This window comes from Tupaia chinensis, unplaced genomic scaffold (assembly GCF_000334495.1).
Source record: "Tupaia chinensis unplaced genomic scaffold, TupChi_1.0 Scaffold000270_2, whole genome shotgun sequence".
NCBI lineage: Eukaryota > Metazoa > Chordata > Mammalia > Scandentia > Tupaiidae > Tupaia > Tupaia belangeri.
This window is the reverse complement of record NW_006159751.1, coordinates 4,865,566-4,893,450: the sequence shown is the minus strand read 5'-3', so window position 1 is coordinate 4,893,450 and position 27,885 is coordinate 4,865,566. Positions and strand designations below refer to the sequence as shown.

The following is a 27,885-nucleotide window of genomic DNA, read 5'->3' as shown; positions in this document are numbered from 1 at the left end:
GTCCCAGGTAACTAAATTCTAATTTATATTTATTGGACTTATTTAAGCTGTAGTGTGCTGAGACCAAATGAATGGGTGAGGGCTTCATTGTTAACTTACAGAGTTCTACACTCTACTCTTTCCTCAGAGTACCTGAATAATATGTGTGATTGTGGCCATCTGCTCTACTGACATGTGAATATATACAGTAATTTTTAAGCTAATTTTTATCTCTGGGCAAAATTAAAAGTCCTAACATTTTCTTCCTACAGCCGATTGGATTTCCTTTATGTGCTCTTCTTTAGGGAGACCAGCATTTGATAATGTTGGGTTCCATTTAAAGTTTCTGGATATTGAGAAGAAATTAGACTGGTCCTATTCTAGCAACCCCCAGAGAGTCCTTAAAGTGGTTTTGTTTTTGTTTTTGTTTTTGAATTATTTTTTATTTAACTTTGTTTGTTTATTTAAATTGGGCCAGAGAGAGAGAGAAAGAGAAAGTGAGAAAGCAAGCTGCCAGATCCGAGACTTGAACTATGGTCGGCCATGTGGGAGTCTAGCGCCCTTAACCACCATGCCACATGCCAGCCCCTGAGAGTGTTTTTTAAATTGTAGATGTCGGGGGACCAGCAGTTAGTGTAATGGCTATGTTGTTGGACTCCCATATAGCCGACCACGGTTTAAGTCCCGGACCCAGTGGCTTATACTCACACCGGGTACGTGTGCATGCATGCCCAAGATCCCTCCCAAGAGGAGAATGGAGGAGAAGGGATTGTGGTGTGGCCATTCCCCCAGGGGGGTGATTTCTCATTTTCTGTCTCTCTGTCTTTCTGGTGAGCACATGCGCCCTATAGCAAAAACCTCTCAAAAAAAAAAAAAAATTGTAGATATCGAGGGCCCAGCAGGTGCCATGATGGTTGAGACACTGGACTCCCACTTTGGCTGACTGGTTTAAGTTCCATACCTGGAGGCTTGCTTTTTTACTTTCTCTTCCTGTCTGGTGAGTGCATGTGCCTTACAGCTAATTGAATAATAATAATAATAATAAATAACTTTTAAAAATTGTAGATACTGGGACTAGCAGATAGTGTGATCGTTATGTTTCTGGATTCCCACATGGGTGACCACTGTTCAAGTCCTGGACCCGGCAACTTCAAACTCGTGCCGGACTTGTGTGTGTGGTTGCCTAAATTCCTGAGAAATATATATGTATGTACATATATATATACACACGTGTGTGTGTATGTAGATATCTTGGGTTCAGAGTTCTAAGGATGTGAAAATAAATGTTTCAGTTTGTCTTTTAATTTTAATGCTATGTTCTTTATATATCAGTAGAGATCTTATTAAAGGAATTACATTTTGTTGAGCTAACTTAATAATCTAAAAAAGTTATAGAGGCTAGTGAAATGTGCATTGAATTGTTACTGATCATGGTTATAAAACCTTATGCTATGTTATCACAGCTGTTTGAGATGGAGAACGTTTTTACTGTTTCATCAGATCCTCATCCCCCTCCTGCAACCCCTTCTTCACTTTCTTTACCTTTATCTTCATCTTCTACCTCATCTGGGACTAAAAAACAAAAGAGGACCCCCACATATCAGAGATCTGTAAGTCAGGAAAGCAGTAATTCCAGTTTATTTTGCTTTGTATTAGAGCATGATTTAGGAGTCATTAAGTTCGGTTGAAATGCCTTGCCGACTGACTTTCTAACTTCTCTAAGCATTTCTTTCACCCTAAATCTTAAAAGATAACTTTAGTAGTTTGGGACCTTAGTGCTCAAAGTGTGGTCCAAAATCAGTATTGATACCACTTTGGATCTCATTAGAAAAGGAAATCTCAAGTCCCTATCCCCACCAAGCCTATTTTTATAAACCAAATCACCAGGTAACTTAAATTTGAGAAGCCCTAGTTTGGAGCCTGAACTGTAAGGTAGACAATCTTGGTTTGAATCTTCTACCATTTGACTTTGACAAATTATTTAACCTCTCTCTCTGTGTCTGTTTCCTCATTGGTTAAATGGGAATAATCTAATACTTTCTTACAGATCTTTGCAAAAATAAAAATGAGTTAGTACATACTAACAGTTGAACTCTGGCTAGCATGAAAGAGTTAGAACTCAACCACTTACAGGGCCAGTAGATAGTGTAATAGTTATGTTGCTGGGCTCCTATGTAGTCAACTGTGGTTCGAGTCCCGGACCCAGTGGCTAAAAACTCATGCTGGGTGTGTGTCATGCATGCCCAAAATCCCCAGTGGAAGATGGAGGAGAAGGGATTTTGATGTGGCTATCTGCCCCCACCATCCCCCCTGCTGGGGTGGGTGATTTCTCACTTTCTGTGTCTCTCTCCTCTGTCTCTGGCAAGCACGCGCATCCTGTAAGCAAAAATCTCTCTCTAGAAAAAGAAGAACTTAACCACTTACAAGTGTAGTAGTTTTGATTTGTGTGATTTGACCATCCTATGTACTGTTTAACTCATCTTAATACTTTGGTTGATTTTCCTAACATTTTAGTTATTTTTTCCTTATGAAAATATATCCTTTTGATCAATAATGCCCAGTATCACAATAAAAATGTTTATATATCAAATTTATAATAAAAAGATCTTAAACTAATTACAAACATTGGGAAATGTTGTTACCAAAGTAAATTGTGGACCCAGTCTTTACTAGAGACTTTGTCCTTTTTTATATTTCATTTACACTTATACAATAATACGTTTTTATGGTTTTGTTCAAGGTAAAATGACATATCCAATGTGATAGTATTCATGAGCTAAACAGTTTCCATTATATTGCATTTAGATGGCTCCTCTATCATTAAAAATATTTTCCTTTATTTGATCATAGAAACAAATCATAGTCATTAAAGATTTTATCTCTAGGAAAAAAGTATTTCGTTCAGATGAAAAGATTTCTTTAAGTAAACCAATGAAGTGATGCAACATTTTTTAAAAGAATTATTTTATTTTATTTAACTTTATTTTTTTTCATTTGTTTTAATTTGACCAGAGAGGGTAAGCAAAAATCTCTCTCTAGAAAAAGAAGAACTTAACCACTTACAAGTGTAGTAGTTTTGATTTGTGTGATTTGACCATCCTATGTACTGTTTAACTCATCTTAATACTTTGGTTGATTTTCCTAACATTTTAGTTATTTTTTCCTTATGAAAATATATCCTTTTGATCAATAATGCCCAGTATCACAATAAAAATGTTTATATATCAAATTTATAATAAAAAGATCTTAAACTAATTACAAACATTGGGAAATGTTGTTACCAAAGTAAATTGTGGACCCAGTCTTTACTAGAGACTTTGTCCTTTTTTATATTTCATTTACACTTATACAATAATACGTTTTTATGGTTTTGTTCAAGGTAAAATGACATATCCAATGTGATAGTATTCATGAGCTAAACAGTTTCCATTATATTGCATTTAGATGGCTCCTCTATCATTAAAAATATTTTCCTTTATTTGATCATAGAAACAAATCATAGTCATTAAAGATTTTATCTCTAGGAAAAAAGTATTTCGTTCAGATGAAAAGATTTCTTTAAGTAAACCAATGAAGTGATGCAACATTTTTTAAAAGAATTATTTTATTTTATTTAACTTTATTTTTTTTCATTTGTTTTAATTTGACCAGAGAGGGACAGCGTGAGAGTGAGAAAGTAAGCCACCAGGTCCAGGGCTCAAACCGCAGTTGGTCATATGGAGTCCAGCACCACCTGCGGGCCCTAAGTGATTCAGTGTTTTTTGAAAGGAAAAATTTCTGCTCTCTTAGAATTTTTGTCTTAGCAGTTTTCTAATTCATTGTTTTGGTTTATATTCCATTAAAAAACTTAAGCTTAAGCGCATATTACTGTGAAATTAATTCTTGCATGGAAGTTTTATTAATCTCTACTAACTTTATGCTGTTCAGATGCATGGCTTACCAAATAGTGTGAAGGTGTCTATTTAGTTTCAAAATAGTTGTTAATAAATTTCTTAAGGAAGTCTTGTTAGTTTTGAGTTGCCATCTCTTGAATGTTAATTAACCTGTTTTGAAATAGATGTTTTAGTAATTTAAAGGTAACATAAATACTTTCACTAATGTAATTACTTTACCTTAATAGTAAACTCCACAAATTCTGTTCTGTCTGGTAAGTGAACATTCTGTCATGAATGGGAGTAGTTCTCCAAAATAATTATTTCCTCCGAAATGTTTTATTAGTTCAATCAGTATTTCAATAATAAGCTCATAATCTTTTCCCTATCTATTTTACCTTTCCACCCCTTTTATATTGATGATTTAGTGATTTGTCAGTTACTTAATATGCTTTGGAGGTATTGTATAGACCTGTATGCATTTTTCTTTCTCTTTTTAAACAGATGAGCTTTGATCCAAACCTTCTCCATAACAATGGACACAATGGGTACCCCAATGGTACTTCAGCAGCACTGCGTGAAACTGGGGTTATTGAAAAACTATTAACCTCTTATGGATTTATTCAGTGTTCAGAACGTCAAGCTAGACTTTTCTTCCACTGTTCACAGTATAATGGCAACCTACAAGACTTAAAAGTAGGAGGTAATCTGTCGGTTCTCCTTTTAAAGAATAATCTCAGAATTTCTCTTGCCTATCATTTTGTTTATTGAATGTGTTTTAGTCAGAGAATAAGAATACAGTGTAAAAAATCAGAATCCTAATTTCTATTATACTTTTATCTTTTTGAGGAATGAAAGACTATATCTTCAAGTGTTTTTATAATAGACGGAAGATTTAATTTTTGTTTACTCTAATGATGACTGCTTATCTGCACTACAAAAAATAGTCCTTGGTAAAATAATCACATGTAACACTACATAAGTTATTTTCACTGGCTTAAGATCGATATACACAGACTTATGGAAACTCATCTTGGCTGGTGCTGTATAAATCACTGTGACTTGTGAAAATATTTGACTTTTAAGTATTTTTTTTCTTTGAGAAGAGATTTTTGCATGAGACAGAAAGTGATAAATCGCCCACTAGAGGGGATGACCATGCTTAACCAATATGCCACCTGCTGGCTTTGAGGTCTCTATGTATTTTTTTTTTTAAATATGTTTGATAGGGACCAGCGTATTGTGTAATGCTTATATTGCTGGACTCCCACATGGCCAACCTTGGTTCAAGTCCCATAACCACTGGCTTGAAACTCATGCCAGGTGCTTTTGAGTATACGCCCAAAATTCCAAGAGGAGAATTGAGGAGAAGGGATTGTGGCATGGCCATCCCTGGGGGTGGGACTGGGGGGCGAGGGGGGAGTATGTGATTTCTCACTTTCTGTCTCTCTGTGTCTCCAGCGATCATACATTCCCTGTATCAAAATTCTCTCTTAATAAAAGGCATATTTTGTATGTGTATGAATATATCAGAACAATAACAAGTGCTGTAAGTATGTGCTATAGGAGCTTATTTTTGTTAATCTTCCTAGCAGCCCTGTATCTAAAGAATCACTCTTGTTTTATAGATGAGAAAACTGAGGTATAGAGAGGTTTAAAAAAAAAACTTATAAAAGATTATGACCATTATATTACCACACTTAGAGTATGTATAAATGCTATGAAAATTAAGACATAAGATAAAAAGTTTATGAGGAGATGGAATTAAAAATACAGGTTTTTTGGTGCGAAGAAATAGAAATCCATGAATAGGTTTTTCATTATGTGCATTTTCCATGAACTTTTTGAAGACCACCTCATATAGCTATGTTCATAAAAGGCAGTGGTTCTGAAACATCAGGGTGTATGTATCAAATACCAGGAAGGTTTGTTTAAAGATTACTGTATTTGATCTTGAGTTTGTTTTTGATTAGGTCTGGAGTTGAGGCCCAAGAGTTTGATTTTCTGCTAGGCTCCCAGGTGATATTAAGGCCGCTGGTCCAGGGACTATCACACTTGGAGATCCAATGATCTGAGGCAGCTGAAGGGCTACATTATGTATACCATGGAAGTGTGAGATACCATTTTGAAAAATTTAGTCCAACAAATACAACACTCTCTTTATTTTAGATGATGTTGAATTTGAAGTATCATCTGATCGGCGGACTGGGAAACCAATTGCTATTAAACTTGTGAAGATAAAACCAGAAATCCTCCCTGAAGAAAGAATGAATGGACAAGTTAGTGACTTTGATGCTTTGTGTTTTCTTAGGGCCCTGCATTTGCATTATCTTTCACATTAGAAAAAGGAAGATTCTACCCATCTCCTCCCTTTGCACGCAAGAGAGCTATAGTATATAAAGATTAACTATTTTAAAATTAAATCAGAAGCACTGGCATTTCTTGATCTGAAACAAAAATTTGGTCAAGACTCACTTAGGGTTTTTACATACAACCCTAAATCTATACTTACAGTCAATTTAGGTACTGTAAGTTTGAAACTTGGCAGCATGACATCCTCTGTGGATCAAATTAGAATGCATCCCTGTATATAGTATAGAGGATATTAAAATTTAGTTTATATTGCACAGTGCTGCTCCTGAAATGATTAGCAATGGAAATTTTTTTTTTTTTGACTGGTAGGTTGTGTGCGCTGTTCCTCACAACTTAGAGAGTAAATCTCCAGCTGCCCCGGGTCAGAGTCCAACAGGGAGTGTATGCTACGAACGTAATGGGGTAAACTTGTGTATTTTTCTTAAACCTTTGCCTGATCCACCATGTGATCTATAAGCGTACTTTAAAATTCAGAATAAAAAAAGTAAGCTGCAGTTGCTAAAATCAGTTTTAAACTTGGTTTCTAAAAGGCTTCAAGTGCAGCATAATCAAAAAATTTAAAAAGCAAAAAAATTCAGAGGACTACCAAGTGTCTTAGTTTGCCCAAGTGTGACCTTAGTTAGAACTTTAAGGTAAAATGTCCTTTTTAATCACTTTTTGGGGGTTGTGGGGGGGGTTTTTTTTTTTCCTGGTTCCTTTTAAGCACTAACTCCAGTGTTTTTGTTTGGAATGCCTTATATAAAAATTGTCTTTTTGAAATGTACTACAGTCTCTGGGCAAATGCTTCCACATGTGTAAACTTTTTGAAATTGAATTGCTGCTCAGCTGTGGACTCGCAGAAGTCATCAGCACCATGGAGGGGAAGTGTGTGTTCATGTGAATAAGACAACTTATTTGTCATAAATCACTTAATTTTAAGAAATTTGGCTTAAAATGCCAGTATATAAGAGGTATTTAAGTAAATAAGTCACAGTATAAAGTTAGTATGCATCCTGCCAAAATAGTCATAATAATTTATTAATTCACAGGAAGTGTTTTATCTGACTTATACTCCTGAAGATGTCGAAGGAAACGTTCAGCTGGAAACAGGAGATAAAATAAACTTTGTAATTGATAACAATAAACAGTAAGTTCTTTAAAAACTTTTTCCCACCTAAGTGATTCTTTATGTGTTTGGGTTATTTGTTTGTTTGTTTGTTTTTGGAGAGGTTTTGCTATAGGGCGCATGCGCTCGCCAGAAAGACAGAGACAAAGACAGAAAGCGAGAAATCACCCCCCCAGGGGGGATGGCCACGCCGCAATCCCTTCTCCTCCGGTGTCCTCTTGGGATCTTGGGCACACCCGCACCCGGCGTGCGTGTAAGCCACCGGGTCGGGGACTTGAACCATGGTCGACTATGTGGGAGTCCAGCAACATAGCCATTACACTAACTGCTGGTCCCTGTTTGGGTTTTTTGTTTGTTTGTTTGTTTTTTTACATTAAAAAATAGACAATGATTTATTCTTCAGCTAAGTATTTGAAAGTCCAGTATTCTACCATAGGCACTGTGCTGTGTGTCAGAAGTAGAAGATAATCGAAACAGTTTTTAAGGAGCTGTACTAGGGAACAGTGAAGATTATGCAAAAGCAGTCATGATTGAATTAAGTTCTAAGAAAAAGGTATGAAGTCAGTATAGAGATGAAAAAGAGCATTCAGGTTAGAGAAAGTGTCATGGCATGTTTTGGGAAATAGCCAGAAGTTTAAGTATATTGAATTGACTAGACCTTGGGAAGATGATGCTTGAGCTTTGTCAAATGGTCATAGGAATCTTTCAAGGGTTTAAAATAAAGTGGTAAAAATATTGGGTTGTCAGAAAAGTCATGACATGCTTTTATATGCAAAGATGTGTCATGACTTCTCCAACAGTCTGGTAGTTTATATCTTTGGAAGTGGTGGCACTATAGACTAGAATCAGTAGTGTGACAGATAATAGGAAAGATGAAGGCCTAATACAGATAGGACAAGGGTAGTAGGTGACGTCATGTCACACTGGGAAGATAAAATCTTTAAGCTTAACTTTGACTTGATAGATTGGGATTAAAGGGTGTCTCATGCTGTTTTTATTTTGTTGGCCTAGACTACTGAGCAGATGGTAGTACTATTGACTGGACTAAGGAATTATAGGATAGGAGCAAGTATTAAGGGTGAGAGAAGAATTAGACTTGTTTTGGCAAATTGAGTTTGAAGTGTTTGATATGTGTGGTAGGAAATATCAAATGTACCAGTTGCATATAAGCACTGAGAGTTAGAAGATAGTAATGGACAGGAAATATGTTTCTAGAATTTACAAGCATAAGAAGTGAAGCAGAGTGCCAGTCAAAGCTCAGGAAGAATTATTTTTATTTTGGAGTGGGAGAGATGAGACGGGAAAGCAAAGAAGGAAGTTTAAGTTGGCGAAAATGCTAGGAATGCAGGTTTCAGCAGCATGTAGAAGAAAAAATTGCAACATATGTGCAGAACTATTTGCCCTGAACCTATCTCTTGCAAGCTAGAGGGAATCAGACTGGTTTGTGGCTATGGATAATGTTAGTTGTAGTCTGAAGGCCTCAGTTTAGTCTGAAATCGCAAACAAGAGGATAGGGCTTGAGTTGGAGAAGGGTGCCACTAAATGAGCTTCATGCAACCTTTGTTAGGGTAATTTTGTGCCAACCACTTATACTATGTACTTTGTATATAGTTGTCAATCATCAGATAACTATCTTCACCTATAAAGAGAGTATAAATTCCCAGTTATTTGCCTAATTATATATTGTTTTTAACTAGTATGCATATAAATCCCCATTCTGACTCAATGTCTTTACACTTCAGTAATTTACAAAGGCAAGTAGAATTTGTCTATTGTCTTTGTTAGTCTGTTAAATTTTTGAAATATGTAGCATAGTACCATTTGTCCATGAAGAATTAAGAGGGAAAGAATTGGTTGGTCGCCATCTCTTCTCTTAAAACTCATGCCAACAATACTGTTGTATCATATTTGCCAGTGCTTTAGAAAGTTCATAGAGAGGTGGAATATAAGTATATGAGCTTATTTGGGTATGGAACATTTTGCAATCATTTGTAATTTTTTTAATATGCATTTTTTCATAATTATTTTGAAGACCCCCCTCTTACGATCTATACTGCCTTTAAAACAAAATCAAATTTACAGTGCTGCTACTCAGAAGTGGAGACAATATAACAACATGTAATGTCTAACTAGTTTCAGTTCTCCAAAGGACGTGAATATCATTTTTTTAAAAGAGCACATATCCTAAAGTGACTGCATTTAACTTAACTTTCATATATGACTGTTTAATCAGAAAAAAAATTCATTGGTAACTACTAAATACAATATTCATTGAGAACAGCGACCATTTCTTACTCATTTTTGGTATCACCAAATAATACCTATTCAGTGTCTATTCAGTGAACAACCTTTCTAAAACTTGAATTTCCCACCTTTGGCATTCAATTTGAGGCTTTATTTCAGTTCTTTTGAAATAACAAAGCAGTAAAGCACACTGTACCCAAGTATAAGTTGTAAAAACAAGTCTTTCAACAGTTCAAGAGAAAAATTATCTATGTGTGTGTGCCAGATTTGAGCATTTGAATAAAAATCCTTTGCATATGAAACTATATGAATAGGGTTAAATGTCATAAACCTTATGTTTGTTCTTAGGGATGACATAGAATTTTTGAAGTCCCAGAAAACTAGTTTCTATAAACTCATCATAGTTAACCCAGCCAGTACATTTTTACCCCCTCTGATTGCTGCCCTCATCTCTCCTCCTTTCTAGTACTGGTGCTGTAAGTGCTCGGAACATTATGCTGTTGAAGAAGAAACAAGCACGCTGTCAAGGAGTAGTTTGTGCCATGAAGGTATCAACAAACTACAGAAACTTGAGCTTTTTCCTTTGACTCATTTAATTCTTTTGTACTTCAAACTCCAGTCTTGTTTTTCTTCTTTGTCTTCCCCTTTAAATGTATTGCCTATTAACATCAAAAGAAATCTCTTAAAATTTCTTGTTTGGTAATTCATTATGGTCTTTAAAATGGATTATTTTTTCAATAATAGTAATAAACTTTACCAAATTATATTATTTTGAGTGTAGTGTAATTTTTAAAAGGGCTTATTGATACCCTGGCTTTTGACAGAAAGTGGATTAATGTGGAAGATTTACTGCTTAGTGAAGAAAGCCAGGCTATGAAGGAGAGACATTGTATGTCTCCACTTAATATATACTAAGTATCTAAATTCTATGGCTGAAATTGAATGATTAAAGGTTATAAAAATTTAGTAAATGGTATAAATACCAGATACAGTGTGGAAAGAGGGCGGGTGAAGGAGTAGAGTTTGAGGAAGGACATTAAGGAGAAAAATAGAGAGGCAGGGCATTATGGGACAAAGAAATGGATTATTATCTATTGAAGATAACTTTATAGTATTGTCAACTGGATTGGTGAGAAATGTACACATGGTGGAATATTCACTTTGTAAGCTAAGTAACATGAGCTTGAACGTATAAAAGAAATTGAAATTAAAAAAATGTTTAATGCTTACTGATTTTAAGTTGTAATCATAAATTCGTACACTGTGTAATAATGTTCTTGGCTTTTGGGGGGGTTGTTTCGTTTTAGGAGGCGTTTGGCTTTATTGAGAGAGGTGATGTTGTAAAAGAAATATTCTTTCACTATAGTGAATTTAAGGGTGACCTTGAAGCCTTACAGCCTGGAGATGATGTGGAATTCACAATCAAGGACAGAAATGTAAGATAGTTGACTGACTTGAATTTTGGCCTTTTAAGGTCAGCAATGGATTATATTTTTAGGAAACAACTTAAAATTGTGATTTTTGTCTCCGTTCCTTTTGATTAGGGTAAAGAAGTTGCAACAGATGTCAGACTATTGCCTCAAGGAACCGTCATTTTTGAAGATATCAGCATTGAACATTTTGAAGGAACTGTAACCAAAGTTATCCCAAAAGTACCCAGTAAAAATCAGGTAAATAGTCTTTTTCAGGAGAGTCTTCCTTTCCCTTATCAATAATACTGTGGTATGGTTTACCTAAATGTTAATCCAGGGACCAGACGACATAATGATTAAGTAGCTGGACTTCCGCATAGTCAACAACAGTTTGAGTCCCAAACTCAACAGCTTAAAACTCACGCTGAGTGCATATGTGTGTGTGCCCAAAAATCCCGAGAGGAGAATGGAGGAGAAGGGATTGTGGCATGGCCATCTCCCCTGGGGGGCAGTTTCTGACTTTCTGTCTCTGTGTCTCTTCAGCAAGTACACACATCCTAAAGCAAAAATCTCTGTCTTTAAAAAAGAAAAAAGTTAATCCATTCAGTTAATGTGATTATATGATTGTAGGACAATTAAATATTCTTGAAATGTATAATTAAATGGGAAAGTGCTGATTAATATATTCATAAATATCTTTTTTTTATCGGGTGATAAGAAAAGATCAGAAGAAATGCTGGTTAAATGGGGAAAAACTGATTGGATTGGACTGCAGTTTGTTTCCTTCTCTCTAACCCTTCTGATTTGTTTCTTTTATGGGGGGGGGGCGGTTAGGAGACAGGTGATGTCATTGCTGAGGAAATGTGAAATACAAAAGACTGAAATGGCTATTCCCTAAAATTTGTTGGTACCAGAGTGCAGGGATTAACTACAGTGTTACAATTTTATAGTTGAGTCATGGGATCCTAGAACATTTGTATATATATTGTCAACACCTCTTTTTCCTCTGTGGAATTCTTTTTTTGTTATGTGTTGTTCTTATTTGGCTTAGAACTAGAAAGGATGAGAAATCTCCAGCTAAAATTGTTTTTCCTTCTCATCAGAATGACCCATTGCCGGGACGCATCAAAGTTGACTTTGTGATTCCTAAAGAACTTCCTTTTGGAGACAAAGACACAAAATCCAAGGTGACCCTACTGGAAGGTGACCATGTTAGGTTTAATATTTCAACAGACCGACGTGACAAATTAGAACGAGCAACCAACATAGAAGTTCTAACAAATACATTTCAGTTCACTAATGAAGCCAGAGAAATGGTAAGTGCTAGATATTTTTGGATATGTATCTAATATGGGAAGGGATAATGTTATATTCCAGTTGGTATGACTAAATTGAGAATTCTTTTTAAGGACCAAATTGAGTAGTTTACCTTGTTAAGGTGATTAAGAACTGTAGACGATTGAGTCAGTCTGAATTTGCCATTTATCTCTGCCAGTTATCATGAAAATATATGTGAAGTTTTTAGAATAGGAATTTGGACAGCATGATTTCAAAGATCTTCTGAGAGTCAGTGATTTTTCTGGTCCTTTTAAATATAAAGAGTGAGAAGATTCAAGGCCATCATTGTAGAGAATTTTCCCAAACTATTCTCTACAGATATTTAAATACTGAACAGACAAATAAATAGGTTTTGTTTTCTTTTGTCTTATGGCAGAATTTATAAATTCTTTTTTAAAAAAGAATTATTTTATTTAACGTTATTTATTTATTTTAATTTGACCAGAGAGGGACACAGAGAGAGAGAGAGCACAAGAACAAGCCTTCAGGACTGGGACTCGAACCACGGTCCGCCGAGAGAGAGCGAGGGTGAGAGAAAGAGAGAGAACAGGCCACCAGATCCAAGATTCAAACCATGGTCAGCCATGTGGGAGTCCAGCTCCCTTAACCACCACACCACCTGCTGGCCCTGTGTATTCTTTTTAATTGGTATATGTCTTGGAGTGACACATAACTAGAATTGTTTTCAAAACATATTTTATAAAAGTTAGTTTTCATGAACTTCCTCAGATATAATTATGTTTGATTTTCTTTGGGATCAAACCATGCACAGTTTTATATCAAAGTTTTCAGTGAAACTGGGAGTATTCAGTGAAATTTTAAGTTTCTTGAGACTTTTTTTAATCTTTGCCTTTGGAGATCTGATCTTATTGATGCTTTCAACTTTAAAAGTTTGGGGATTCTGAATGTGATTTTAATTTTACTTTTAAAAAATATTTATAGCCGGGCGCGTGTGCGTGCGTGCCCAAGATCCCGAGAGGAGAATGGAGGAGAAGGGATTGCGGCGTGACCATCCCCCCTGGGGGGTGATTTCTCGCTTTCTGTCTCTATGTCTCTCTCTGTCTGTCTGGCGAGCGCACGCGCCCTACAGTGAAAATCTCTCAAAAAAAAAAAAATTTATTTAATTTACCAGAAGGCGAGGCAGAGGGAAAAATAACCTCCAGTGGGGTGCGGTCTTGCTGTAATCTCTTCTGCATTTCTCGACACTGTCAGGATTTTTGACAGATGTGCCTGTTATGCCTTTCAAGCTACCAGAGCTGAAATTTTTTGTTTTGTTTTGTGTTTATTTGTTTTTTGGTTTTTGAGAAGTTTTTGCTATAGGGCGCATGCGCTCGCCAGACAGAGACAGACAGAAAGCAAGAAATCACCCCCCAGGGGGGATGGCCACGCTGCAATCCCTTCTCCTCCATTCTCCTCTTGGGATCTTGAGCACGCACGCACTCGCACCTGGCGTGAATTTTAAGCCATCAGGTCCGGGACGCGAACCACGGTCGACTACATGGGAGCCCAGCGACATAACCATTAGGCTAACTGCTTGTCCCCCAGAGCTGAAATTTAAACTGTAGTCAGCCATGTTGGATCAGGCTCCCCTACCCACCAGGCCACAAACTGACTCTTAATTTTACTTTTTTTTTTTTCTTTTTCTCAGGCAAGATATGGTTTGCTTTATAGTCTGACATATGTAGCTTGGCTACAATCAAGACTTAGCAGAGATTAAATTTCAGAATATTGTTTAGGTTCTTTTCAAAGCTGATATAGAATAATCACCTGTGTGATGTATTTCTCATTGGCAGGTTGATAAATTGTGTTCATTATTTCAGTAAACATTTGAGTGCCTACCATGTTAAAGCATTCTGGATATAATGTCCTCACAAAACTGATAATTTAGTAAGGGGAGAGGGGATGAAGAAGGATTTCCTCTATGTTATTCTTTGGACCTAAATCTTAAATCATTCCCATAACTAAATTTACAAAATTTTTGAGGTAGAGATTATAGTTTCCTTTATTGTTGATATCTGTAGTGTGGTCTGCAGATAATTGAAATTTCTAGGAGTCATATTGTCATTAGGTTTCAACTAATTAAATGTATTAAAAATAATACATTGTGTGCATGTGTTTACATTAAACTATTCCAATTTTTTTCTAGTGCCTGTTTGTCAGGGATAATATCTGAGGAGTCTCAGAAAATTGCTGAGGTTATATCACTTAACTGAAAGTTTGTATTTAAGTAGGGGGGGAAAAGTATGAATAGTGTTAGGTCATTAATAGAGAAAATTCCTAATGAATTTAACTTGATAAGCTTCACAGCCACTGAAAGAATTATTTGGGTTTTAGGGTGTGATTGCTGCCATGAGAGATGGTTTTGGTTTCATCAAGTGTGTGGATCGTGATGCTCGTATGTTCTTCCACTTCAGTGAAATTCTGGATGGGAACCAGCTCCACATTGCAGATGAAGTAGAGTTTACTGTGGTTCCTGTGAGTAGTTTTTGAGAAAAGTTTGAGGCAGGGAGGTTTTGATGTTTTCAGTTTAAAGTTAACTTTGTTTTATGATTTGTAGGATATGCTTTCTGCCCAAAGAAATCATGCAATTAGGATTAAAAAACTTCCCAAGGGCACGGTTTCATTCCATTCTCATTCAGATCATCGTTTTCTGGGCACTGTAGAAAAAGAAGCCACTTTTTCCAATCCTAAAACCACTAGCCCAAATAAAGGCAAAGAGAAGGTAAGTTTTATATGATCAGAATGATGTTTGTAATTGTTAATTTCTCCTCTACCTAAAGGCACATAGATGAGTCCACATAGTGATGGAATATGGTCTCTTCAAAATTCTCTACCACTTGGGAACCAGCAGTTAGCGTAATGGCTATGTCGCTGGACTCCCACGTAGTCGACCGCGGTTCGCGTCCCGGACCCGGTGGCTTAGAACTCACGCCGGGCGCGTGTGTGTGCGTGCCCAAGATCCCAAGAGGAGAATGGAGGAGAAGGGATTGCGGCGTGACCATCCCCCCTGGGGGGTGATTTCTCGCTTTCTGTCTCTATGTCTCTCTCTGTCTGTCTGGCGAGCGCATGCGCCCTATAGCGAAAATCTCTCCAAAAAAAAAAAATTCTCTACCACTTAATAGTGAACCTATTCAAAGCAAGATTTTTTAATGTCTGCATTACTGACATTTTGAGATGGGTAGTAATTACTTTCTGTGTATGAGTGGGATGCTTAGTAATATCTCTGGCCTCTATCCACTAGAGGTCAATATTTACCTCTTCTTTCTACCTCCAGCGAAAAATACCTCCAGACTTTGCCAAATGTCCCTTGGGAGGCAAAAATCACTCCCAGTTGAGAATACCACTCATCTAAAATGATAGTACTTGTCTTTCAAAAAAGTTAAAACTTTCAGTTAGCCAGACTCATTTCACACATTTGAACTCTTGTTTATGGAAAAATTCACTGTGGGGACCAGCAGTTGGTGTAATGGCTATGTCGCTGGACTCCCATGTAGTCAACTGTGGTTCGATTCCTGGATCCAGTGGCTTAACACAGGGCACGTGTGCGTGCATGCCCAAGATCCCGAGAGGACAATAAAAGAGAAGGGATTGCGGCATGGCCATCCCCCCCTAGGGGGTGATTTCTCCCTTTCTGTCTCTTTTTGGCAATCGTACTTGCCCTATAGCAAGAATTTTTTTTTTTCCATTAAAAACAAAAATAAACTTCATTGAATAGGGAATACAGTGTAAAGATGTCTAAGGTGGCTTCTGCTCTCAAATAAGTGAGTTACACTATTTATAGAAATGTATAGAAATCGTGTAACATAAAAGATATTTCTATAAATAGTGTAATTCATACAAAATATATTGCCATTGAACATCAGTAGACTTCTCTGGCAGGATCTTTGGATGGTTTCACTAAGGTATTGGTAATTAATAGAGAAAGAGCATTCCTCACAGAGAAGACATTTACATGAGAAAATTTAGAGTTTCCTTAGAAAACAGAATAGTTAGGAAGAAGGGGTGTGTGTGTAAGGATGAGTGATAATAAAGGAAATAAGGACGAAAAATCAGGATACAATTAAATTGGAAGAGTTTGGACCTTGTTCTGTACTTCAAGAAAAAAGAATTCTGTTGGAAAGTGATATTCGGTATGTTTTTGGGAAGATGATAATTGTAGAATAAAACCTAGATGGGATGGAGAAAGACAAAAGAAAAAATGTATTGAGAGGAAATTATTCGGTAATTAAGGTAGTCTTTGAATTAGAGACAGAAATAGATCAGAAAAGGTACATAGGAGTGGGGCCAGCAGGTGGTGAGGTTAAGACGCCAGACTTTTATATGGCCGACATGATTCAAGTCCTGGACCTAGCAGCTTGCTTCTCTTTCTCTCTCTCTCTCTCTCTCTCTCTCTCAGATGCCCTATGGCAAATTATAAGTAAATTATTTTTTAATTTAACCAGAGAGAGAAAGAGAACATGAGAAACCAAGCCACAAGGTCCAGAGCTCAAACCATGGTTGGCCATGTGGGAGTCCAGCACCTCAATCATCATGCCACCTATTGGCCCCCAAATAAACTTCAAATAAAAAATATAAATATTGTAAAAAGAATTTCTACAGCTGGGCTGTTTTTTTTGGGGGGGGGGGAGGTTTTCGCTATAGGGCATGTGCACTCTCCAGACAGAGAGAGACATAGAGACAGAAAGTGAGAAATCACCCCCCATGGGGGATGGTCACGCCACAATCCCTTCTCCTCCATTCTCCTCTTGGGATCTTGGGCACGCACGCACACGCGCCCGGCGTGAGTTTTAAGCCACTAGGGTCCGGGATGCGAACTGCGGTCGACTACATGGGAGTCCAGCGACATAGCCATTACGCTAACTGCTGGTTCCCCAGCTGGGCTGATTTTTTGACTCAAGGGTTAATAAATTGCTTATACTGCTTATTTGTACTTGATTGTTTTCATTGTATTCTAATTTATCTCTTTATTCAGGAGGCCGAGGATGGGATTATTGCTTATGATGATTGTGGGGTGAAACTGACTATCGTTTTTCAAGCCAAGGATGTGGAAGGAGCAACTCCTCCTCAAATAGGAGATAAGGCAAGATAATTCTATCTAGTTCAAAGAGGATTAAGGGTTGTTGTCTTAAACCTAAATGTTGCAAGATCCACTTCTTTAGATTTATCAAACTCTGCTAAAGTATTTTTTGTGTTTAAAGTTAAATACATGAACATATTCCTATTTAAACAGTTTTATTCGATTAAAACGGGGCCTAGCACACTGCTTGTTTAATAAGCTTTTCGGAAGATTAGTTATATAAGCTTTAAGTAAGATATGCTTAAATTCATTAGCTTAAATAGGGTTAGTAATACTAGTGAGAACCTTAAAATATTTACTGAAAACATTATCCAAGTAAAATCACACCAAAGATTTTACATTGCCTTTTTCCCCCCCTCATACTTAGTATTACTGTCTAATATTCATAGATCCTTTTAGAGAAATTAATCATCTATAAGGAGAGCCAATCCATTGCCTATTCATTAAGGGGCTGTACTCCCACACGGCCAACTTCAGTTCACTCTTGGACCTGGCGGCTGGAAACATGCCGGGCACATATGTGTGCGTGCCCAAAATCCCCAGAGGAGAATGGAGGAGAAAGGATTGTGGCATGGCCATCTGCCCTGGAGGGTGATTTCTCACTTTCTGACTGTTTCTTTCTCTTTCTCTTTCTCTTTCTCTTTCTCTTTCTCTTTCTCTTTCTCTTTCTCTCCCCCCCCCCAGCAAGTGCATACGCCCTATAGCTAAAACCTCTCTCTCAAAAAATAAAAGGCATACACACTAAAGGACAGACAAAACTTCATATATTAAGGAAAAGGAAATATGGCATTGAAATGGTAGTTTGGTAAAAATCTGTTCCATTAGAGTAATTACAAAGCAGTTATGGACCCGAAAGCTTGTTCTGAGGGGCGGAGTTATCGACCTCATTTTATAGTTAAAGAGTTTGGTATGGAAGTGATAATGGTATTATTAATGAACATCTTTCCTTTACATAGGTTGAATTCAGTATTAGTGATAAACAGAGGCCCGGACAGCAGATTGCAACTTGTGTGCGACTTTCAGGTCGTAATTCCAATTCCAAGAGGCTTTTGGGTTATGTGGCAACTCTGAAAGATAATTTTGGGTTTATTGAAACAGCCAATCATGATAAGGAAATCTTTTTCCATTACAGGTAAGGAATGCTTTTAGGAACTTCCAGTGTATTACACTTTCTTTCGTGTTATATTTTAAAACGTGTAGTATTGGTTGATTATATTTTTAGAATCCCAGATTTCGTATTGGTAAAATTGAGCTAAGGTCTAGACTAAAGTTAATAATCTACCTCTGTGTAGATAACATGTGAGCAAAAGACAGAAAGCCTTTCTGCTTCAATGAAAGACTATTGTTTTATATGTTGGTAACAAAGAGTAGTGCATTTGGTGTGTAATATAGCACAGCCATGGAGAACATGGGAGAATAAAAACAGTTCTGAGTTCAGGCACTGCAACTTAATAACTATTTAATTTGTATCCAGTGAATTAACCTCTTGATATCTTAGCTGTATGATCTTGAAGCTGGGGATAATGATACCTACTACCTCTTACTTCATAGGGTATTTGGGGGGATTAAATAAGTTCATGTATATAAAGTATATAATGCAGTGTTCAGCATAAGTAAACATGCCATGACTGTTGTTACAGAAGAAATAAGGGCTACTTTCTAAGGTAGTGGCTTATTTAAATGTCATTTTTCCCCTTTCAGTGAGTTCTCTGGTGATGTTGATAGCCTGGAACTGGGGGACATGGTCGAGTACAGCTTGTCCAAAGGCAAGGGCAACAAAGTCAGTGCAGAGAAAGTGAACAAAACACACTCAGGTAAAGAATTCTGACTTCTACTATTTAGCCTATGCTTTGAATGGGAGATAAGAAAGAGGGTGGGGGAGAGACAAGACCCACTTGTTCATTAGTCATTCTCAGGTGTGATCCCAGATCAGCTGCCTCATCTGACTGCTTGTTAGAAATGTAAGTTCTCTGACCATACCCCAGAGAGTGACAGAGTGAGAGAGAGAGACAGTGAGAAGGCAAGCCCCCCAGGTCTGGGATTCAAACTGTGATCAGCCCTGTGGGAGTCCAGGACCCTTAACCACCATGTCACCTGTCGGCCCCCTCAATGTCATCTCCTTTTTAAAAATAACTCATACTTGGTAATAGGGAGAGAGAGAGTTCCTCAAGGAAGCTGTTTGGAGAAGAATGACTCTACATAATGAAAATAATGGGAAATTTATTTTTTTGGAGAGGTTGTTCCTATAGGGTGCATGCTCTCACTAGAAAGACAGAGATAGACAGAAAGTGAGAAGTCACCCCCTAGGGAAAATGACCACACCTAAATCCCTTCTCCATTCTCCTCTTGGGAATCTTGGGCACGCATGCACACACACCCTGTGTGAGTTTAAGCTGCCAGGTCCAGGACCCAAACCTCAGTTGACTACATGGGAGTCCAGTGGCATAGCTAGCTGTTGGTCCCAATAATGGGAAATTTAAATCGATGTTATTTAGGACCTCTAACTTCTAAGCAATCTACAGCTATATTTGGCTTTCATCACACTCCTCAAATAATAACATTCTCTTGGTGAAACAGAGAGAAATGAATAAGACCATTAATTTCAATTCCATAAATATAAGTTGTTTTAGAAACTGGGGCTTCAGCTGTAAAAAAAATAAAATAAAAATCTCCACCTTCATTGAGTCTCTCTTTTTGTGGAAAATAGGAACAGAAAAGAGGAGTACAGTATTGTATTTAGTATGTTTAGAAAGTTAATATATATTGGGACCTGCAGGTGGCATGATGGTTAAGGCCCTGGATACTCCCACATGGCCGACCACGGTTCATGTCCTGGATCTAGTGGCTTCTTTTCTCACTTTCTGTCTCTCTATCAAGTTGAAATAAATGAATAAATAAAATTAAATAAATGATTACTTTTTAAAAAGAAAATAATACATGTTTATAAAGGTAAATTAAGTCACAGAAGTATATTAATATCAGATTTGCCATTTAAGCAGCCAGGGAAGACCTCACAAGAAAGATGACAGTTTGACCCCTGGAAAGGGTGAAAGAACAAAGAAAGATGTTTTAAATACAAATATTTGTAAATTTCCTTAAGAAGTTAAGTTTACTTAGTAAAATCAGCATTTTAATTGTAGTTTAGAAGTAATTAGGGTCAAGTTGACTATTTTAGAAATAGAACTTGGCTTCAGATCCTCCTCCCCATATCAAGAACACCAGGCAACCAACCCATCCTGTGTTAACATTTATACTGGTATTTTTTTGCTTCCTTGCTTATGTGGCAGAATTTAAATACAATTGTCAATGAGAGATACACATGCTTTTGTTTTTTAGTGAATGGCATTACTGAGGAAGCTGATCCCACCATCTACTCTGGGAAAGTCATTCGCCCGCTGAGAAGTGTTGATCCCACACAGACTGAGTACCAAGGAATGATTGAGATTGTGGAGGAAGGTAAGTGCATTCCTGTCAAATTATTTGAACTTTGCTGTACCTTCAGGTGAACATTTAAAGGCTTTAAAATGTGGTGGTATTCCCTGTTTTCAAGTTTCTTAAAAACTGAGTAAAAGTGACCTACCCCTGCTTGGTTTTTATTTTTATACCACTTAGAAATTAGGTCAACCTGGGTTTAAATTGCAAATAAAAAAGTGCTATGAACTAATGACTGATATACGAACAACTAACTCTGAGTTAAATTGAGATAGATTAGACAAAATCTCACTAAAATGATGCAGTTGATGCCGAGTGTGCTTAATAATTTTTTATATCAATAACCAGTTCTGTAAGTACAGTCATGTCACTTAATGACAAAAATACATGTTTCTCAATTGGATATGTTCATCGGTTGTTGGCCATTTTCATCACTGGGCAGTTTTTTGTTGTTTCAGGGACATTGGAGAGCATACTGACACAAACCTAGGTCGTACAACTTACTGTATACTTAGGCTATGTATGGTACTGCCATTGTATATGCAGTCTGTTGTTGACTAGACCATTATTATGTGACACATGACTGTGCTTTTACTTCCTGTGAAAGTTTGCTATATCTATTCCTTAATTGCTAGGGTTTCCTGGGAATCCTATTTCTCATTTATAGGCCAAGAATCTCTACGTTTTTCTCTTTCAGCTTTTTCCTCCCCATCATTAAAGAATACCCTAAATCCTGGTACCACCTTTCCATCACCACCAGAAAGACCTTTTATACAGAAGTCTTTAAAATTTTTTTAGAAAGTGAGGGCCAACAGATGGCATGGTGGTTACGTTACTGGACTCACACATGGCTGACCACAGTTTGGGTCTCAGACCCAGTGGCCAGAAACACTCCCGGCACTTGTGTGTGCATGTGCAAACTCCTAGGAGGATAATGGAGGAGAAAGGATGCGGTGTAGCCACCCACTCTGGGGATGGTTTCTCTCTCTCTCTCTCTCTCTCTCTCTCGTGAGCCCATGAACCCTATGGCAAAAACCTCTTAAAAATTTTTTTATAGAAAATGCATATTTGGAAAAGCTACACAGATGTTTTTTGCAGCAAAATAAACTTGTACTTGAATTCCATTTCTCCATTAATTTTTTGAAGTCCCTTATGGTCTGTGCTTCATAAAGTATGTTTTCCAAAGAAATAAAATAGAAGGGAACTGTGGGTGATTAGGATAGAATTTAAATTGCAAATAAAAAAGTGCTATGAACTAATGACTGATATACGAACAACTAACTCTGAGTTAAATTGAGATAGATTAGACAAAATCTCACTAAAATGATGCAGTTGATGCCGAGTGTGCTTAATAATTTTTTATATCAATAACCAGTTCTGTAAGTACAGTCATGTCACTTAATGACAAAAATACATGTTTCTCAATTGGATATGTTCATCGGTTGTTGGCCATTTTCATCACTGGGCAGTTTTTTGTTGTTTCAGGGACATTGGAGAGCATACTGACACAAACCTAGGTCGTACAACTTACTGTATACTTAGGCTATGTATGGTACTGCCATTGTATATGCAGTCTGTTGTTGACTAGACCATTATTATGTGACACATGACTGTGCTTTTACTTCCTGTGAAAGTTTGCTATATCTATTCCTTAATTGCTAGGGTTTCCTGGGAATCCTATTTCTCATTTATAGGCCAAGAATCTCTACGTTTTTCTCTTTCAGCTTTTTCCTCCCCATCATTAAAGAATACCCTAAATCCTGGTACCACCTTTCCATCACCACCAGAAAGACCTTTTATACAGAAGTCTTTAAAATTTTTTTAGAAAGTGAGGGCCAACAGATGGCATGGTGGTTACGTTACTGGACTCACACATGGCTGACCACAGTTTGGGTCTCAGACCCAGTGGCCAGAAACACTCCTGGCACTTGTGTGTGCATGTGCAAACTCCTAGGAGGATAATGGAGGAGAAAGGATGCGGTGTAGCCACCCACTCTGGGGATGGTTTCTCTCTCTCTCTCTCTCTCTCTCTCTCTCGTGAGCCCATGAACCCTATGGCAAAAACCTCTTAAAAATTTTTTTATAGAAAATGCATATTTGGAAAAGCTACACAGATGTTTTTTGCAGCAAAATAAACTTGTACTTGAATTCCATTTCTCCATTAATTTTTTGAAGTCCCTTATGGTCTGTGCTTCATAAAGTATGTTTTCCAAAGAAATAAAATAGAAGGGAACTGTGGGTGATTAGGATAGAATTACATAATGATGGAGCAGATGACAGGACTTGAAATTTCAGCCATATGGCTTGACTCAATAAAAGGATAAATTCTGTCACCTAGGAGTTAGGATGTAAATTAGGGAAGAGCAAGTCGCTGGGAGAAAGGAAAGAGCTATTATAACCTGTTTGTCTTTTACATGTGGTTGTTCGGAATTTCTTACATATAACTATCCATCATGCCCCAACCTCCAAATATGCATTGACTTCCCAGCAAGGCAGTCTTTTAAAATGAGTGCATGGGGACCAGCAGTTGGCGTAATGGCTATGTCTCTGGACTCCCACGTAGTCAACCGTGGTTCAAGTCTCGGGCCTGATGGCTTCAAATCATGCCGGGCGCATGTGTGTGTGTGCCCAAGATCCTGAGAGGAGAATGGAGGAGAAGGGATTGTGACATGGTCATCCCCTACGGGGGGTGATTTCTCGCTTTCTGTCTGTCTTTATGGCGAACGCACACGCCCCATAGCAAAAAACCCTCCCCCCCCCCCCAAAAAAAAAAAGTTAAGGCAAGGCCAGTAGTTTGAGTGGAGGGTAAGGCAACTGGATCCTACATGGCTAACTGCACGGTTCAAGTCCTGGACTCAGTGGCTTGAAGAAGAAAAAAAAAAAAAAAAAAAAATAAAAATAAATATGTATGTGTATATATATATATATATCATGTACATGTGTGCATGCTTGTCCAGAATCCAAGAGAATAGAATGGAGGAGAAGGAATTGCAGTGTGGCCATCACCTCTGGGGTGAGATTTCTCACTTTCACTCCCCTTCCAAGCACCCCATGAGCACACACGTCCTATTAAAAAAAAAAAAAAAAAAGCCAGGATCCAGCAGGTGGCATGGTGGTTAAGGCACTGGGTTTCCACATGGCTGAAGAGCTGACCTCAGTTGATGTCCATTAATTCAGCACTGGGTATAGGATATAGTCCAAAGAGTTGTGGAAAAGGAATTTTTCTGGGCATCTCTAAGCCTGAAGTTTTCTGGGATTAGATACTACATTTTCCCACTTGTTAAGAACAATGCTTCTGTTTAGGGACACAGCTGTTAAGCATTATAAAACCTTGGAATCAGGTAGACCTAGGGCCAAACACCATTTCCTAGCTGTATAACCTTGGACAAAAGCTAAGTCATTCTTAGCTCAGGTTTTTTGTTTCTAAAATGAGGATAATATTTTCAACCTCATAAGATTTATTGCTGAATCAGTGTAAGTGCTCAGTAAGTGGTAGTTACTGCTCTATCACAAGTTCCAACCAGCTGTCTCTCATTACTCTTCTACCTGATTTGATCTGCTGGAATTACTTCCTGAACTTTTTTTTGTTATTTTTTGTTTGTTTTCTGTTTTGTTTTCCATCTTTACTTACCCTATAATCATTAGAGAATAGATAAAAGCATTTTCAGTTCTGAAGCTCCCACCTCCCTCATTTCCCTCATTTGAATGGATTCACTTGTATGCTGAGTTAACAGCTGAATCTCTTAGGCAATTTTTATCTGTAGCCTGCACCATGCCATTCATTTAAAGAACTTCTCTTGAAACATAGTAACAACCATTCATGTTTATATTGTCTTTGATTGCTTTCTCCCTGACTGGGTTGACTTGGAAGCCTAAACTACTTACCATCTGGCCCTTTTAAGTTTCTGAGCCCTGACTTAGGAGAAGGGAGCCCATTAGTTAGAAGAAACCTGAATCAGAACCTAAAAAGGAAGTAGAATGTCAGAGAATGTTAACTACATTGTTTTTGCCTATGCCTTGGCTAGTCACTGTGCTATCTGGTTCAGTAGGAGACAGTTATTTTTGACTGTTTGGCTTATATTGTGAGTTTGGTAAGAAGATAGCCGACTGGATAATAATAGTAATCTATAGTACTTAAAATTTAGGTAATGGGATTGTAAGTGATAGAGGTTTTTTGTTTTTGTTTTCAGATTTTTGCCATAGAGAGAAAGTGATAAATCACCTTTCAACCCCTTCTCCATTTTCCTCTTGGGATTTTGGGCACACACACAAAATTGTTTTTCAAGCCACCAGGTCTAGGACTCAAACCGTCAAGTTGACCATGTGGGATCCAGCACTTTAACCATCACATCAGCTGCTGGCCCAGTAGACTTATTTTTTTTTAATAGTTAGAAATGCAGTTCAAAACTGTTAATTAGGTGGTAAGGTATTAATGAACTATTAACTTCTCATTTGTTTTTCCATGGTAGTGTTTAAGAATTTCACTTAGGCTTTCAAGTAAAATTCTTTGTAGGGGCTATAACATTTTTACCAACTGCATTTATAAGCTTGTTAGAATCATCGGCAAAGGACTGTAGTAAAATATTAGTATTTTTCTATTTTTTCTTTACAGGGGATATGAAAGGTGAGGTCTATCCATTTGGCATAGTTGGGATGGCCAACAAAGGGGATTGCCTGCAGAAAGGAGAGAGTGTCAAGTTCCAGCTGTGTGTCCTAGGCCAGAATGCACAGACTATGGCCTATAACATCACACCCTTGCGTCGGGCCACAGTGGAGTGTGTGAAAGATCAGGTAAGTGCCAGCATCTCAGGATCTGAATTTGATCTTTTTATGAGTTGGTAACCAAGACTTTTGAAATTTTTTCAGGTAACCAGCATTTATTTGGTTTTTATTTCTACTTTACCCCTTTTCAATGATTTGAGGCAGTTTATAAAAACAAGAAGAAAACCACATAAAGAGAAAAAAGTGAAGGTATTAGCAAAGAAAAGTGGTATTATACATAATGGAGAAAATAAGTTTAGAGTGAAATATCCAGAATAGAAGGAAAGTTTTTGTATGCTTTCCCCAGAGTGTCTTTTGCAAATTACATAAAGAACGAGACCTGTGGGGAACCAGCAGTTAGCGTAATGGCTATGTCACTGGACTCCCACGTAGTTTACCGCGGTTCGCGTTCCGGACCCAGTGGCTTAAAATTCACGCCAGGCTCATGTGCGTGTGTGCCCAAGATCCCGAGAGGAGAATGAAGGAGAAGGGATTGCGGCATGACCATCCCCCCTGGGGGGTGATTTCTCGCTTTCTGTCTCTCTGTCTCTCTCTGTCTGGTGAGCACACGCGCCCTATAGCAAAAATCTCTCTCAAAAAAAAAAAAGAGACCTGTGTGTGGAAGTGTTCATTAAATAAGCTTAGGGCAAACAGAAGTAGTCCTAGTATTGAAATCTCAACTATTCTGAGTCCACAAAATATTTTTCAACATTAGTACAGTGAATAATACATTTCTTTCCTTTTTTAAAAAATTTTTATTTATTCATCCACATTTATTTTAATTTGACCAGAGAGAGAGAAAGCAAGCCACCAGGTCTAGGACTCAAACCATGGTCGGCCATGTGGGAGTGTGCAGTGCCTTAACCACCACACCACCCTCTGGTCCCCAGAATAATACATTTCTTATGGCTATTTTCTATAATATTATATCTCAGCTTAATAATCCTACAAGGGATCAAAATGCATGTGTGTGTTCAAGGAACAGCTTTCAGATCATTTTGCTTAATTCAGAAACAAAGTTCATGATATATGAAGGAACAGAGCAACCTTTGTATGTTTCATTTGAGCTCATGATGTTGTGAAAGGCTGTGACCTCAAAGATAGGTTTCTTGCCTCACAAATTATGCTGCACCAGCAGCTGTATTGGAGTATCAGAATTGATAACCTGTTTTGTAAATCCCCCATTTAGAATTAGCCATTGTGCCTCATTCAAAGTGAAGTGCTCTCCCCCCCCCATTATGACCCTTTTCCTAGCTACTATTATTATTGTTTTCAGTTTGGCTTCATTAACTATGAAGTAGGAGATAGCAAGAAGCTCTTTTTCCATGTGAAAGAAGTTCAAGACGGCATTGAGCTACAGGCAGGAGATGAGGTGGAGTTCTCAGTGATTCTTAATCAGCGCACTGGCAAGTGCAGCGCTTGTAATGTTTGGCGAGTCTGGTGAGTGTTGTTATTAGTGGTTAAATTAGTAACCAGCATAGACCATCTCTTAACTTTTGTCCTCTCTGCTTATCACATTAACTTTACATGGCTGTTTTTCCCCCCTCTTCTACCACTTTTTATTTTAAACCTCTAGTCTTCATTATCTCACCTTTAGTCTTAAAAATCCTTCCCAGTGAACAGTTGGGCACTATGCTGTGTTAGCACTATTTATACTAGATATCAAATTTAAAAAGATTATTTAGTCCCTAGATTAAAAATTATTCTTAGCTTACCCATTAAGCCAGTCTATGTTATATGCTGCTTAAAATTCAAATTTTTTATCACAGTATTTTTGTTGTTGTTTATTTCATGAGTGAGAGAAACAGCTCTTCTTACAGGGTCTTGATGCCGTGATCCACCCTCATCCAGCCCTGGATCGTGGGTATGCATGTGTCCGTCATATCCGGGAGGGTCTCTGGACTTGAACCAGTACCTTCCACGTTGAATTGGCTCACAGAGCATTACATTTTACCACTATGCTACCATCCAGCGCTTTTAAAAATCTAAACATTTTTACTATGCGAGGAGCTGGAATCTAAAACTCAATCTTCATGTTTTTCGCATCTGCTGCCTTGTTGTGTGCATCCGTGGAACTGGCCTCTCCAGTTTTAGTCAAGTCTAGGATTGACCCTCACTCAGATGATTTTTCTAGCACCTACGCAGTTGGACACTTGAGTTGGGGGTAAAAATACATACATACACACAAATTTGTCTGTCTCATCCTGGCTAGCTGTTCGGATGAGGCAAGAGTCTTCTCTCATTAAAAATGGACAGTTAGGTAGAGAAAACATTCCTCACTGAGTACTTTCT

General features: G+C 37.6%; 1 protein-coding gene across 3 annotated transcripts in view; it reads left to right on the top strand.

The window, feature by feature from the left end:
* The window catches only part of CSDE1 (cold shock domain containing E1), a 43,383-nt gene that overhangs the window by 14,435 nt on the left and 1,063 nt on the right, over window positions 1–27,885 (top strand). Inside the window, exons 2-18 of one of the 3 annotated variants that reach the window (XM_014588250.2) lie at window positions 1,443–1,589; window positions 4,356–4,554; window positions 6,021–6,130; window positions 6,534–6,626; window positions 7,253–7,350; window positions 10,040–10,121; window positions 10,881–11,009; window positions 11,118–11,243; window positions 12,089–12,301; window positions 14,658–14,798; window positions 14,881–15,045; window positions 17,296–17,403; window positions 18,357–18,532; window positions 19,102–19,214; window positions 20,737–20,856; window positions 25,445–25,623; window positions 26,870–27,033. In XM_014588250.2, the coding sequence (XP_014443736.1) occupies window positions 1,452–1,589; window positions 4,356–4,554; window positions 6,021–6,130; window positions 6,534–6,626; window positions 7,253–7,350; window positions 10,040–10,121; window positions 10,881–11,009; window positions 11,118–11,243; window positions 12,089–12,301; window positions 14,658–14,798; window positions 14,881–15,045; window positions 17,296–17,403; window positions 18,357–18,532; window positions 19,102–19,214; window positions 20,737–20,856; window positions 25,445–25,623; window positions 26,870–27,033 (2,354 nt within the window). In that variant the 5' untranslated portion in view covers window positions 1,443–1,451. The remainder of the gene's footprint in view (window positions 1–1,442; window positions 1,590–4,355; window positions 4,555–6,020; window positions 6,131–6,533; window positions 6,627–7,252; window positions 7,351–10,039; window positions 10,122–10,880; window positions 11,010–11,117; window positions 11,244–12,088; window positions 12,302–14,657; window positions 14,799–14,880; window positions 15,046–17,295; window positions 17,404–18,356; window positions 18,533–19,101; window positions 19,215–20,736; window positions 20,857–25,444; window positions 25,624–26,869; window positions 27,034–27,885) is intronic. The other 2 variants (XM_014588248.2, XM_014588247.2) reach the window with 2 other exon arrangements.